We start from the raw sequence: 14,462 nt of genomic DNA on the forward strand, positions 1-14,462 counted from the left end.
GGACAGGGCATCTGCCCTGGCACGGGGCATTAGGCCCCGGTTGAGTCCCACATACCCGTCCCGGTCCCCCGACCGGGCGGCATGCGTAAATGCATTTCCTCCTCGTTAAACAAAAAAAAAAAAAGGGGGTTGAGAGGGTGAAAGCGTTTTTGTTTATAACTTTGTGAAAAAAATTGTTTGATGGTTGAAAATTGGACTGAAGCTATAAATAATTATAACTTACCTTGTATTAAAATTTCAACCTTTTTTGTTTAGTGCAAAATTAGTTATTAACAAAAAATAATGTATTTTGTCTCTTTCAGCCTCAAGGACTTTTTAAAATATATGACTATTTTGTGCTACAATAGAATCATCTTTAGCAATTTAATTTATGGCGGTGAATAATGTTTTCATTTTTCAAATTACGAACATAAAAAAGGCAAAACAGAAACAATTTTCCTAAAACCCTGAAACTGGTGATGGGCAATATCCTTTGAGTTTGCAATAATATAAAAGCCATTGGATAAAAATACGGTTTTTGTTTACGTCTTTAACGTTACCTCAAGTAACGATTGTTAGTTTCTTAATCAAGAAAGTATCAGTTTTCCTAATCAAGAAAAGATTAGAATTTTTTTTTGGATTATAATGTGCTTTAATAATAAATTCGGCTTTTTGATGGCCTGACGCTGCCGTAAACACAAGCGATTGAGTATTAAGATCACCTTCGCCCCCTGAGGAGAGCTTTGCCGAGCCAATAGTTGAGCACAATACGGGAATGGCCGCGAATGCGTTACATCAACACGATCCCGCAGTCTCTCCGCTCTGTATCGAAGACAGTGATTGCAAATGTTTAAGTAAGTTCGAATCCCACATTACCAGCCTCACATCTCCCAAGGAGCTCGGTTACCTTACTAAATCAGTCTCCTTCCAAATGTATAATATCGCCGAGATACAGATGTGATTAGAATACATACTTCATAAGAGATTGACACATTAAGGATCAGCATACTATATAGATAGTTTGTTGATCCGCCTCAAGTCTAAGGTTATTGAATATATTAAGAAGTTTCCTGATATCACCGGCTGTTAAGATATTTATTTTAAAGTGCGTGGTCAGAATTTATTGTCGTTCATTACATTCAAAGATGAAACGTGCAGTGTCCTCAAAATAAAAATATATTACAAATATTCAAGTAGTAAATTGTAATCTTCAATATAACTATAACGAAACTAGGCGAACGAAGCTTTTGACATAAAAATAAACTGGGCAAGTGCGATTCGGACACTAAGCTATTTAAATGGGCTAGCATTTGATGTTTTAGAATCAACAGAGTTCCTTGGTATTACAATAGACTCTAAGCCCCAATGGGGCTCCTTACAAATAGATTAGCGAATAGACTCAGTTCTGCAGTCTACGCGGTAAAAAAAAAATAGACTTTTGACTGACGTAGATACGGCTCTTCTAGTGTATTTTAGTTATTTCCACAGTATAATGTATTATGGCATACTACTCTGGGGTAATGCTGGGGTAAGAGGGCTAATCGTGAAATCTATAACATAGGCCTAAAAGAATCGTTAAAATGTAAATTTAAAGAAATTAAAACAATGACTGTCGCTTCTCAATTTATTCTTGATAATGTTATGTATGTACGCAAAAACATAAATATTTTTTCCAGAAATTGTGACGTATATACCGTTAATACTAGGAACAAGATTAAACTTGTTACTCCAAGTACTCGATTACATAGAATTAGCAACTCTTTTGTGTGGCAATGTATACGATTCTACAACAGGGTCCCAAAATACGTTCAAAAATATTCAATTGTAAAATTTAAAAGAATCGTTAAAGAACGTTTGTGTGAAGAATCGTTAAAGGTTATTACAACACTAATGATTTCTTAGCTGATTGCACACATTGGGAATGAGATGATCGCTCCAGGGTGTTTCAAATAACGAAATTGTGTTTATTGTTATTGTATATAAAATCAATACTTGGTAAAATGAAATTAAAAAAAAAACCGCTGAGTTTCTTTCGCCGGTTCTTCTCAGGTCCGTGGTGTTAATTTCCGAACCGGTGGTAGATTTTTGACTATCAATAAGTAAGTGTAACACTTCTATATTCAATAAAGATTTTTGTCTTTGACTTTGACTTTTAGCGTTCCCGAGGAAATAATTGACGGACAGACAAATTGATAGACAGACAACGAAGTGATCTTATGAGGGTTATTTTTTACCTTTGATCGCATGACGCATCTATTTTTGGAAGTTGCATTGAAAGTTCAAATGGTATGAAATATGTAAATATATAGTTTGTTTTAGTAAATTTAAAGTTATAACAACTCAGGACAACACAAATAATCTGACTGAAAACTAATGGCAATTTATAACACATCTCATATATCGCGGCAGTAACAAAATTGATAACGCTGCAAGCCTGAAACAAACTTCTAGACTATTCAGTGCTACAACTTTTACATAGCATAAACTGCTGTGAACATTAGAATTGTTTATAGAGTTTTGAAGCGTACATAACCTGTTTGCGGAAATTTTCATCATCAAAAACTGAAAACTAATAATAGCGAATGTGTACTTGACGCGAAATAATCTGTGAAAGTACGCTGTACGTCTGCGTGCTAGTTCGCTTGGATATTCAAATGTCACTGTATCTTAAAAGTATTTTTTATCACTTAAAGTTTGCTGCTAACTTATTAAAGACCTATTAACGATGATTATTGCGGTGCCCTCATGGCTTGCTGCTGTTTCATAACAATGATGTTGAAAAGGAGTAACTACTAAGTTTCTTGACGGTTCTTCTCGGTGGAATCTACATTCCGAACCGGTGGTAGCTTTACTTTAAATACTTTGTTAAATGACGATTCAAAAGTGCTTGTAAAAGCCTACTTGAATAAAGTGTATTTTGATTTTGAATAGAGATGAAAATACGCAGTTGAATAACAAACTGGTTGTACCCGCAACTTCGTCCGTTTGGAGTTCAGTTTGTGACGAAAAAGCAATAACTAGTATGTCTCCGACATTTGAAAGAGCTCAAAGGACGAAAAATAAATAGCCTATGTCGATCGTTCAAGCTTGCTCCTTCGTACCAAATTTCATCAAAATCGATTCAGTAGTTTAGCCTTGTAAGCGTAACACAGAGACAGACAAGGGCACTTTTGTATTCATATAACTATATTTTGAAAATTTGCTTATATAGTCATGTAACATCAAGTGAAAAAATATTTTAAATTATACAAAACTTCGAGTCTATGCTGTTGCGTGTTGAGAACTTTAGAGGTCTGAGAGGATTCATCTCAGCCCTCCTAATATTATAAATGCGAAAATAACTCTGTCAGTCTGTCAATCGGTTGCCTTTTCACGCCTAATCGACTGAAACAATTTAGATGAATTTTATTTAACCATGGCGAAGGACATAGGATTGTTTTTATCGCGAAGAATTTGAGTCCATCTACACGAGGTCACGAGGTTTTTTAATTTAACACAGGTTACCTTAATTAAACATGACGATTAATATGCTAACGGGATAGCCTGTTAGCATCTTAATTTAGTTGAGGAGCCGTGGCTAATGCACTTTTTATACTGTCAGCGTCGTAAATTTTCAAGGTGTGTAATGACGGAACGAAGAATATAGAAATAAACTGGAACGTCGGCAATGAAGGAGAGAAAGAGGCGCTACGTATTAATAATACTAACTAGATGTGCTTGCGGCTTCGCACAAATAAGTAATGAGTATAAATATAAGTACATATTTAAAATATATACTGTAAAAATCATTGTGGAATGATGGCAACAATGCTAAACACTTCCCCGTTGATTCGCAATTCTGATCATCTGGCCGAAAAGGGAATATCGTTGAATAACAGCCTGTTAATATCCCACTGCTAGTCAAAGGCCTCGTATCCCTTTTGAGTAGTAGGTTTGGAGCTTACTTCACCACGCTGTGCGGGTTGGTTGATGAACGTGGAGTATTCTCATGCGCCACATGCAGGTTTCCTCATTGTCTTTTCCTCTACCGCACGAACACGAAATGAAATATAAACACAAATTAAGCACATTCAACGGTGCTTACATTTTATACGAAGTTATTTTTGATTCGTACATTTAGTACTAAAATTTCTATAAATAGATACAAAAAAAAATTCAATGTCAATGAGGTCATTGTTACTTTCGTTTCCGGTTAACTTGAAAGACCTTACCATTTTGTAAAAACGAAAATATCAATGACACGAACAATAAAGGTATTAATATTAAAATAATTATTATTTTACGTGCTATATGATATAATATACTATAGTATTATGCGTTAAGGTAATTGAAGCTGATAGTCTCACTTAAAAAGAAATGGAAATATACTAAAAATGAAATATACTTTAATTGGTATATTAATTTAAAGGCGACATTTTATTAACAGGTATACGTACATATATACCACAAAACTGAAGTCGTCGTCCCAAAGTCAATGAAATAATTTTTGGTGACCTCATATTTTTTCTTTTATTTGTAAAATATTTTTCTGCACAATAAGTTTCTTCTTTTTAAAATATTTAAATTAAAATAAAGCGAGCGAAAAATATAGGCAGTGGTTTGTGTTCTATAATTTAGTACCGTCTAAACTGCCACGTTGACCTTCATTATGGGAATCTAGGCGTGTCCCTATAAAATTAATATATTACATATAAAAAAATGTGACCGTCTTGGGACTTCCAGCAGATGTGAAACGTTGAAACGTTTATTGAAATATCGTCATGTGGTTTATCATCAAACGAGTCTAACCTGCAATACGCGCCAATAGATGTGTCATTTCAAGAATAGTTCTTTTTCGGTTACTTTTAAATACTTTCATTGGAAAGAAAAAATATTGTCATATTAATAGCACGGACAACGACGTTTTTATATGTTTATACAATTAACTTTAAATTCAATAAAACCATTCATTGCAATGTCAAAAGAAATTTTAATTACAGAAAACCTTTATAATGTGATAATAAATATACTGAATTAAATACAAATTACACCATACCAATTTATTAAAAACTAGTTGCCGCCCGCGGCATTGCTCACGGGTTTTTTTAGGGGTTTCGTCAGGTGTTAGGCATAAAAAGTAACCTGTGTCCTACGATATTAGTAAAGATATAATACGCATTCATATATCTATATAATTTATAAAGTTTTATTGTATTTGTTTAAGGTAAACAACGTCCGTCCTGAAACTATAACTGAAAGAAAAATACGAAAAAAAAAAGAAAACTTACCTATTCACAATACACGACAGAACCATGAATTTACAAACGAGTTAAGATCGAGTTAACCGAAACTATCTTAAACGTTGATTATGTCAGCGGTCGTTTAATATTTAAACATGGATTAAACAAGGGCTGTTTGCTTTGTAAAAAGTCTTCGGTAATTAGCACAATACGAAATATAATTAAGACAACAATATCAAAGGTAAAGATTATATATGTACCTAAGTAGGTCCATAAAAGCACTTTTGAATCGACATCTATGAATACAATATTGAATTACCAAAATGTAAAACAATTATTCAGAATATAATTTCTAGGTTTGTAATTTATTAAATTCCAATTTAAAAGTTTATTCATTTGGTTCAGTAAAATTTTACATTTCAGAAAGTACCGTTCAATATTAGTTTCGCTTAGGGAATTATATTTTACAATTATGAACCTTAGAAGATTAATTTCTGACACGCTCACAATGATCAGAGTCACTTACTTGGTTTCGACTTTTCCGAACGATTTACTGCTAAATTTGTTGAATAAAACTTGATAAATTACGGCGACTTCAAAAAATCAAGGTCAACTCGTCAGCATGTCTACTCGTCAAAATACTCAAGCAAATTGAGATTGTAATCACTATTCATTATAAAACTGTGTATATCAAATATCCCTAATAAAAAAAAGTTTTAATATAACGAATATTGAAACTATAGGTATATTTTGCCAGTTCTGTTATATCACTCTAACCAACTCTTAACCGACGGTCTATGATTCAATTAAGCTGACCAATTGATTAATATTTAATAACAAGTGCTTATTGTTTAGTCAATGATGAACAGACATTTTTTTTTTGGAAATAATTTCGTATTTAAATGTAAATTCAATAAAGGACTGACTTACTGAGTTAAATCATGATCAACATCTTTTTAATGACTTTTAAAAACATTCAACTTTAAAACGGGAGTCTAACATATTTAGTACAATTTGTAGTTATACACTTACTATAATTTATAAATTACGAAAAATAAGTAGATAATAATTAATTTAAGTAAAATATATAAACAATAATCAAGTATTTATTACTAAGTATAGAATTCAACACACATATTTTACAAATAGCAAATTCATAGTAAAATATGTACATAAATACAAATGATTCTAAAAAAATCATTTGTATTTATGTACATATTTTACTTAATAACTATAAAAAAATTTGGATAGATCAACACTTTATTCTGCTATTGTTGAAGAAGCTCAACAATTCTTGTTTTTAATGTTAAAATGTTGGTAAATAATATAATAATTTAAGTTATAATTAAAAATAATTTGAAATTGAAACACTTGAAAATCATAAAAAAAATCTTACAAAATTGAAATCCACCTCGAATGCCATGATGCACCAACTCAAACTGCCAATAAAAATGAAAAAGAAATAATTAAATTAAAAAAATAATAATAAAATTGGTATGAAAGGTTGATAGAAGCATGTTCTCTGCAGACTATAACTTGGATAAGAGGCTTACAAAACAATACTTTCATATAAACTTTCATTTTTTCTCAATAAGCAAAGGATATTATATGAACAAATAGTAACATAAAATTAATTTTTAGGTATCTCATTCTTTAAGTCTACATAAAACAAAAAAAAAATCTAATAAAAGAAAGCATTCATTAAATATTTTTTTATTGTAATTCAAACATTTGTCAAAACAATATCTACTATATATATATTGTCTTACAAACTTTACTTGACAATTTTTTTCCAGATGATAAAAACAAAAACAAAGTGCAACAAGGTGAAAACAATAAATTAATGTAAACACTTACTCAGATTCCTAATGGTTTGTTTTGCACCTGAAAAGGTAAATAAATATGTATTTAAAATAGCATGATACATCTTAAAACACTTCAATTCAATAAATATTTTTTGAATTAAATATATATAAGTATTTACTTTAGAAACAAACATTTACCACCAAAAAACTTTTAAAACTCTGAGAGGAGTTATTAAAAAATACCTATTTAGTCCACTTTCTTCACAATTTAATTTTAATTTCACAAATAGTATTTGATGCACAATTCCAGAGCAAAATATCAAAAGGTCATCGAACCGAAAGATTCGAGGTAAATCGATCAACTCACCGGTATAAGTGATACCTGCGCAGAATCGTAAAACACACAAAAATCAATCACTTTATCAAGGTAATAGTTTAATCAAGAGTTATTTGCTTATTTTCTTTGCTATATATGTAATATATTCTTAATTTTAAGTCCGAAAATCTTGAACTTGAATATTGACATTGACATTTGACACGGGGGACAGGGTCACGACATCAGACATGACAACATAAGACGAGCAATTGTGAAAAAATTACAATCATAGGTATATTTATTATTTAATATATACCTATTTAATGTATGTTTGCCATAGGGTCCAGTGCAAATAAAGCTTTGTGTGCTGTATTTGTTTGACGTATTTGTACAAGTAACTTCGATTCTATTCTACTGAAAGTGCAGCATATGCAATGAAAAACTATGGCTTGGTATGACTTTTGCAATGTCAATATCTATGGTCATAAGTAGATATAAAATTTACTTTGGGTGATTTTTTTTTTTAAATGGTTTCCTACTAAACTCAGTATGACCTGTTTTTAAATTTGTTCAACTAATATCATAAATTAACCTACATACCAATTAAATCAACTAAAGCCAATTCTCTTTCGAAATGCTTTAGCTGGTAGATTGTTTCCCACCACTCTAAGGGAAGATGTGACATTAAAATGTTGGATTGTATTAATAAATGCGTTATAGTTGTTTTTGTTACTCTTACGAAGGCGCGGTAACTCTATTTGGCTGTCATAGTTTAAAGGAGAAGGCGGAGTGGGACCGGGAAGAGTTGATACTGCTCTGTGGAGACGACGGAGGTGCATCACTAACGAGTTCTCCGACAGACCTAAGATAGGGCATAATATACGAGGAAAATATCGCAGATCTCGATGGCGGATGTAACATGAATACTCTTTACCCCAAAGAGGTCGGCCGAGCTACGAGTTAAGCACTTATGCACTTAATGGAATGATTTGAGATATGTTTTATTGATCCCATATTGAGCACAACCACTGCAGACGTATTACTGGGTAAAAATCCCAGAAAGGACGTATCCCAAAAGTTGTCTGAGTTGACTTCTCTAGCGCCTTGATCAAAGAATTTATATTTTCTTAATAATAATCAAATATTATGCAGAATAACATAGCATTTTTGTACATGTTTATATATGTTTTACTGACAATAGTGATATTTACATAAATAAGTATTTATTTATTTTAGCTTATTTACAATGCGATGAAGATTGAAACTATATGTACATACAAATAACATTTAATCGTGTTTATTTTACTGGTGGACATGTACACAAGTTTACGATGCATTTGCTTATTTTTTTTACTTCGCGTAAGTGATGATAGTTACGTAGTAAATGAGGAGAATTTTGCCATAATGTCATAATTAATGTGACGTATTTAGACGTAAATCTCTTATCCAGTTACTTCCTTAAATTTACATGGTTTTTATGGTAAGTGAACTGAAATTTATATCACAGCCGTAGGAGGTTCTGCATGAAACTTATTTTAGTAGTAGTTATTAGCTCCTTGTTATAATAAGTGGAAAATTTTAAATACTGTTTTTTTTTGTCGATTCTTCTCAGAATGATCTAGCTTCCAAACTGGCAGTTATTTTATATTGAAATAGCCCTGTAAAATCATAGAAGCCTAAGCCTGTAAATGATTGAAGAGCGTACTTGTACCTAATAAAGTACATTTTGAATATCAAACATATGAATTAAATATGACTACAGGGATATTAATAATAGTCATTTGTGTGAGAAACATTTTATTTGCAGTTGTAAAAACTGTACAAATCTTAACAAACTTATAAATTATCATCTATTATGGACCTTCCATGGCACTGCTGACGACAAAAGCCAAATAAAACGTCGCGCTTAGACTACATAGAATTTATATTCTCAATTCCTATATTAACATCAGTCATTTGATTTTTTTTTTTTCGAAGATTGAAGATAGTCTAAGGAAAATATGATCTTATGGCTTTTGACTTCATTATTGCTTTTTAAAGAACTTTCACTCATCGCTACAACTGTTACACTGCGTACCTTTAAAAAGTATACAATCATAATAAGAAATGGGAGAATTCGATTATACTTTGTGATCAATAAAAATAATCAAACTTTTTGTCTTATTTCTAATGTGGTATACGTGAAGATGAATATGTATATACACCCGAAAGCACCATTTTTGACACATGTTATTTATATTTTGAGTATAATATTACTGTTTGTTTGTTGAAATATTGTTCTATTATATCATTTTATTTATATTCTCAGATAGATATTGATGTTTTTTATTGTCAACTTCTTTGAATATTCTACATTATTATTATGAAAAATAAAAAATAATTTAAATAATTGAAAAACATCTATCTTTCGTTAATATTAAGAATCCACAGCTAATAAATATTAGTAATCAGTTCACTAATAGGGTTAAAACAATAAGTAAAATTAATAAAGTCTACTTAAAAAAGCAAGTTTACAGATAAAATATGTATTTGATTAAATTACTTGCTATGAATAAAATAATTGATTTAACAATAAAGGGTCAACAACTAAAAACATTTTATGTACACTAAAACTAAAAGATTGGTAATGACATAAATGAAAACGTATAGACTCGAAAAGATTACAAAATAATACGATTCTATGACTGTATTTGTTCCGAAGATAAAGTTATCTATGTGTCATATACAGATTATATATAAAAGTCTATAGATTATGATTAAGGGAAATATTGCATAGATTAAAAAATAAATAAACAGTCAAACAAGTTCAAATGCAACCCGACATTGATATCAAGTAAATAAAATGCAATTATCAGAATTATAATTAAGAACAAATTAGCATAAATTATAAGAAAACAAAATATTAATCTCCTTTCATAGTATTTTTTTGTTTTAAATTTCAATATAGAATAATTAATTTTATTAAATACGATTCTTGTATTAGGAATAAATATTTTATTTCGAAGTTAAACTTTCGGAAGAATTATATATCAGAGAATATGATATTTGTTTTAAATATATAAATTAGATAAATTTAAGGTCACTTTCCATTAGTTTTATCTATTTTAACAATTACAAATGAGCAATTTTAGACATTTTTATATTACAATAATTTCATAAAATTCATCAAAAATATACAGTACATAAAAATTACTAAGGTCAAAGATATGTGGTTTAGTAATGGTTTTATAAAACGAAAGCACATCTCAAATACAAAGCTTCGATATAATACTCAATAGCAACACCAAGTGTTCATACTTTGATAGACAATATTAATGTTGCCATATGAAAAATTGAATTAAGTGAAAGGGTAAAAGATTCGTTGTAATACAACACGGATAATAAATAATATATATCTAATAACGCTCAACAACTATACTAATAATTAAACAATACGCAAAGTGTCGTGAACATTGTAAAACATTGAAAAGAGTAATATTGAACGGAGTTAAAATTTATTATTTTTTGGATTATTCAGAACACTTTGCGCGTTACGCCCTTTTCGATCGAGTTAAAGGGATTGCTCGTGTCTATACAGGTGAGCGTCCGCGCTATAGAACTAGTATAGCGACGTGTTTGCAGGAGCCGCTCAGATGGGTCGCGTAAAGTTTGCTGGGAACATGCCCTTTTCATTGGTCGTTTCCTTTATGCCCATTAGCCAGCCCTCCTCCTGGTGAGTTAATACAACTTTATGTATATTACATATAATACAAATAAAAACATTAAAAATAAGAGTATAAACATCAATAAAGATAAGACATTCTCTAGTAAGAAGACAAAATCGAAAAGGCCTTAATTGCTCAATAAAGGATCATTTCTGCTCTGCTGCCATAATAAAAGCCAAAAGTGCCTCATGTTCGAGTCTATACCGTACCTGTTCGTCAGGGTCGTCGTACTCCACAACGCGGATGACGTCACCAACCTCGAAGGACAGCTCGTCGCTGTCCTCGCGCGTGTAGCGGTACGTGGCGCGCACGCGGTACAGCGTCCCCGCCGGAAGACCCGACAGCGTGGCTCCTGGGGAACGATAACTACACTGTCAGATTTTTCACATATTTAGAGAAAAGCCAGTACAAGTATCAGTTTGTAAAGGCTAAAACACCATCTCCTGTGTAAGTGAATGTTACTTCACTTCACCTAACGAAGTGGAGAAGCATTGAGAAATAGATGTGATATAGTTCGTATTATTAAGTTGGTTCCCTTACGATGATTTCCTTCAGTCTCGAGCACGAGACGAAATATAAATATAGATTATAAGTATTGGTATATATAGTTGATATTATAATTCATACAACTGATAATACACCTGTGCAAAAATTTCATTCGAATGGCGATAGTGATAATTCTTATAAATTTTGTACGTAGAATTCATTGAGAATATTAAAAATTCGTGTTTTTAAACTTTAATTTATAAAAAATAATGATAACGTACGTTTTTTTTTGTAATATTATGGAAAATTTTATTTAATTCAAGAGATGTACCCACTATCAAGAGATATTCTATATATGTTTTATAACTATTCATATTCAAAATAGGTATAATAATCAAATCATCATTGTACTACTGTGTCGATGTGGTCGAAATTTGCCATATTTTTTTCCATAACTTTAGCAGCACCTTTTGAATGATAAAGTTTTACTTTTCTTGTCATACAATAAATAGTAATAGAAAATGTAAACAAATTACGTATAATGTTATAATATATAGATTTCAAATTGTTGAAAAAATATTGTTGCGGTAATGTTCATCCTATTTTTAAAAGTCGTCTATTAAAATTATTTTATGGGATAGAATTCTCATCGACATAACAAGTGTGTACGGACAGTGGGTTTATACTTCATTATGAATGTAGGTACATAAAGTTATCTATATCGACATTATTGTTATTTATAAGTAAAATTGTGTTAGTGCATAACAATATCAAAACATTTAAACGAAGCAGTGAAAAATTCAAGCCATTCCACAGATAAATATTTACAAGATATGATATTCTGCCGCCTGCAAACAAATATATAAGAATTACATACATATAATACATATATACAAATGAAAGTGAATATGCAGTACATACATTTTTAATTTTATAAAATTTTGCGCAATTGAATTAAATTAACGGTATAAAAAAACGAGAAAGAAATTCGCCTAAATTACAAAGCTTAATTTTTTTTTTATTATATTAAAATGTTAAAGATGATAAATACACTTGAAAAATGTTTATACACAAATATGTGTTGCAAGTTAAAAATATTCCTATTTTTTTTTTTAATATTTCTTGTTTTTGTATAATTGCTTACTAATAACAGATGACAGACTTAGAATCGATGGAATGGTTCTAATTCGATATTTAAAATTTTGGTTGAATTAAAAAAACAACTTTTAAAACGAGTGAGATAGTTCTCACTTTGATTCAGTACAACTAGTAAAGCAACACATATTTCTATAACTGAAGCGATTGAACATTACATAAATACTTTATACCCCATACCTGACATTGCGAAAATTACTCACCCACTGGTATATCGTAAACGTCTTCGTTCTTCGTCGTTTGATTATCTTTTTCCGTATCTTTCTTATCGACTTCCTTTTCTTTTTCCTTTTCTTTGTCTTTGTCTTTATCTTTCTCTTGTTCTGGTTCTTGCTCTTTATCTTTGTCATCGTCTACTTGTCTCTTTTCCTCGATGTTATTGTTCATTTTCTCTGGCATTTCCGGCGACCCTGAGAGAAGTCGAGCTATTGGTTGCCTACACACTACGTCACACAAACTACCAATTACATTTTATGATTTTATTTTAATAGGTGAATAAACTCGTGTATTTTAAATAGGAAGTCTTAAATAGGAAGCGGCATGAGTCGTGATCACAGCCTTAACCTGCGCAGTAGTTAATCTGTGGAGGAATGAAGGAGCCGGGGGCACCGAGGCACGCGATTGGTCCGTCAGTCGATGCTTGTCGTCCATTGGACTCTCACTTGTCATTCGGCTACTACCCTCGACTGTCCTCACGACTCGGGCCGGCTATTATATAAGGAACTTATCTAACTAAGGAAGACTTCTTTTTGCTTTGGGGACTAATACAACCCAAAATTGAAAAAACGTCATTCAAATGTACATTTATTTCGTACAAAAGGTATTTTTATTTGGGGGAAGTTGGAGAATTAGTTGTGGAGAAAATTGATACATGACATTTTTTTGGGAATTAGATGTAATATATTTCTAGCAAAAACACAAATAACATTAGCGTTAATAGCCAAATTATGGCTCTAAACATTACCTCAATAAAAAATACATAAATACGATCTACGCGTACGAAACAAACTCACCGACAGGTATGTCGTACAACTCCTCCACCTTCCGCTCGTCGGAGCCGACGGGCGACTCGGACGGGCTGGCGGACAGCTCGCGCGCGGGCGGCTTGGGCGCGTCGCGCGGGGGGGTGGCCGGCGGGCCGGGGGGGTCGCCGTTGAGCGCGGGGGAGGGCGGCGCTACACCACACGACACACTCACACTCATGCAAGCCGATCGGAGACTGGCTTTGTGTTCATTTTGATTGGCGACATGTATTGTGACGTCAAGTCTTGAATCGTCTTGATTTTATCGGCAAATAAATCATTTCATAATTTTATCAGCAAATATTATTTTACTACGCACAAAGCCAATCTCTAATAATTTTATGCAAATTTATTTGTTAATACGTATTTGTAAAGAATTTTACATTTACTGATCATAAGCGGAAAAGTCTTATAAGTTTGTGTCGTGCCACACTTTCTTATAAACTTCTTACGAACTGTACCTCAAATTTTAAACTCTATCTCTTTCTTTCCAACTAAGGATATATTTCTTTGGAGTGACAAAGACAACATTTCTTACTCTAAGCACGTTTCTTAAATTTTTTATACTTTTATGATTTCAGCTGACATTAAGAGTTCGAATGATTATCTTTATTTTTGAGTCTTCATCGTATCATTATCAAATCGAACCAAGTGAGGGTTATTTTTTAATTTTAGTAAAGTTAACTAATTAAAACGTATCACTTCTACAACATCAATCAAACTCCACCAAAAAACTATATTAATTAAATCAACATTCGAAGTACAAACGACCATGC

At 31.6% G+C, this 14,462-nt stretch overlaps 2 protein-coding genes across 4 annotated transcripts in view; both read right to left on the reverse strand.

The window, feature by feature from the left end:
- Positions 1–7,500, reverse strand: part of LOC113400749 (fatty-acid amide hydrolase 2-A-like) — a 28,495-nt gene extending 20,995 nt beyond the window's left edge. The window contains exons 1-3 of one of the 2 annotated variants that reach the window (XM_026640397.2): positions 7,371–7,496; positions 7,056–7,082; positions 6,595–6,637 (exon numbers count right to left, since the gene is read on the reverse strand). The gene's annotated coding sequence lies outside the window, so the exon portion shown is untranslated. Of the gene's footprint in view, positions 1–6,594; positions 6,638–7,055; positions 7,083–7,370 lie in introns of both variants that reach the window. The other variant, XM_026640398.2, reaches the window with a different exon arrangement.
- A 1,599-nt stretch (positions 7,501–9,099) lies between these two features.
- LOC113400733 (myc box-dependent-interacting protein 1) overlaps positions 9,100–14,462 on the reverse strand; it is a 39,109-nt gene continuing 33,746 nt past the window's right edge. The window contains exons 7-10 of one of the 2 annotated variants that reach the window (XM_064215273.1): positions 13,678–13,839; positions 12,868–13,074; positions 11,233–11,375; positions 9,100–11,028 (exon numbers count right to left, since the gene is read on the reverse strand). In XM_064215273.1, the coding sequence (XP_064071343.1) occupies positions 10,948–11,028; positions 11,233–11,375; positions 12,868–13,074; positions 13,678–13,839 (593 nt within the window). In that variant the 3' untranslated portion in view covers positions 9,100–10,947. The remainder of the gene's footprint in view (positions 11,029–11,232; positions 11,376–12,867; positions 13,075–13,677; positions 13,840–14,462) is intronic. The other variant, XM_064215274.1, reaches the window with a different exon arrangement.

The sequence above is a fragment of the Vanessa tameamea genome, chromosome 7 (assembly GCF_037043105.1).
Source record: "Vanessa tameamea isolate UH-Manoa-2023 chromosome 7, ilVanTame1 primary haplotype, whole genome shotgun sequence".
In the NCBI taxonomy this organism is placed as follows: domain Eukaryota; kingdom Metazoa; phylum Arthropoda; class Insecta; order Lepidoptera; family Nymphalidae; genus Vanessa; species Vanessa tameamea.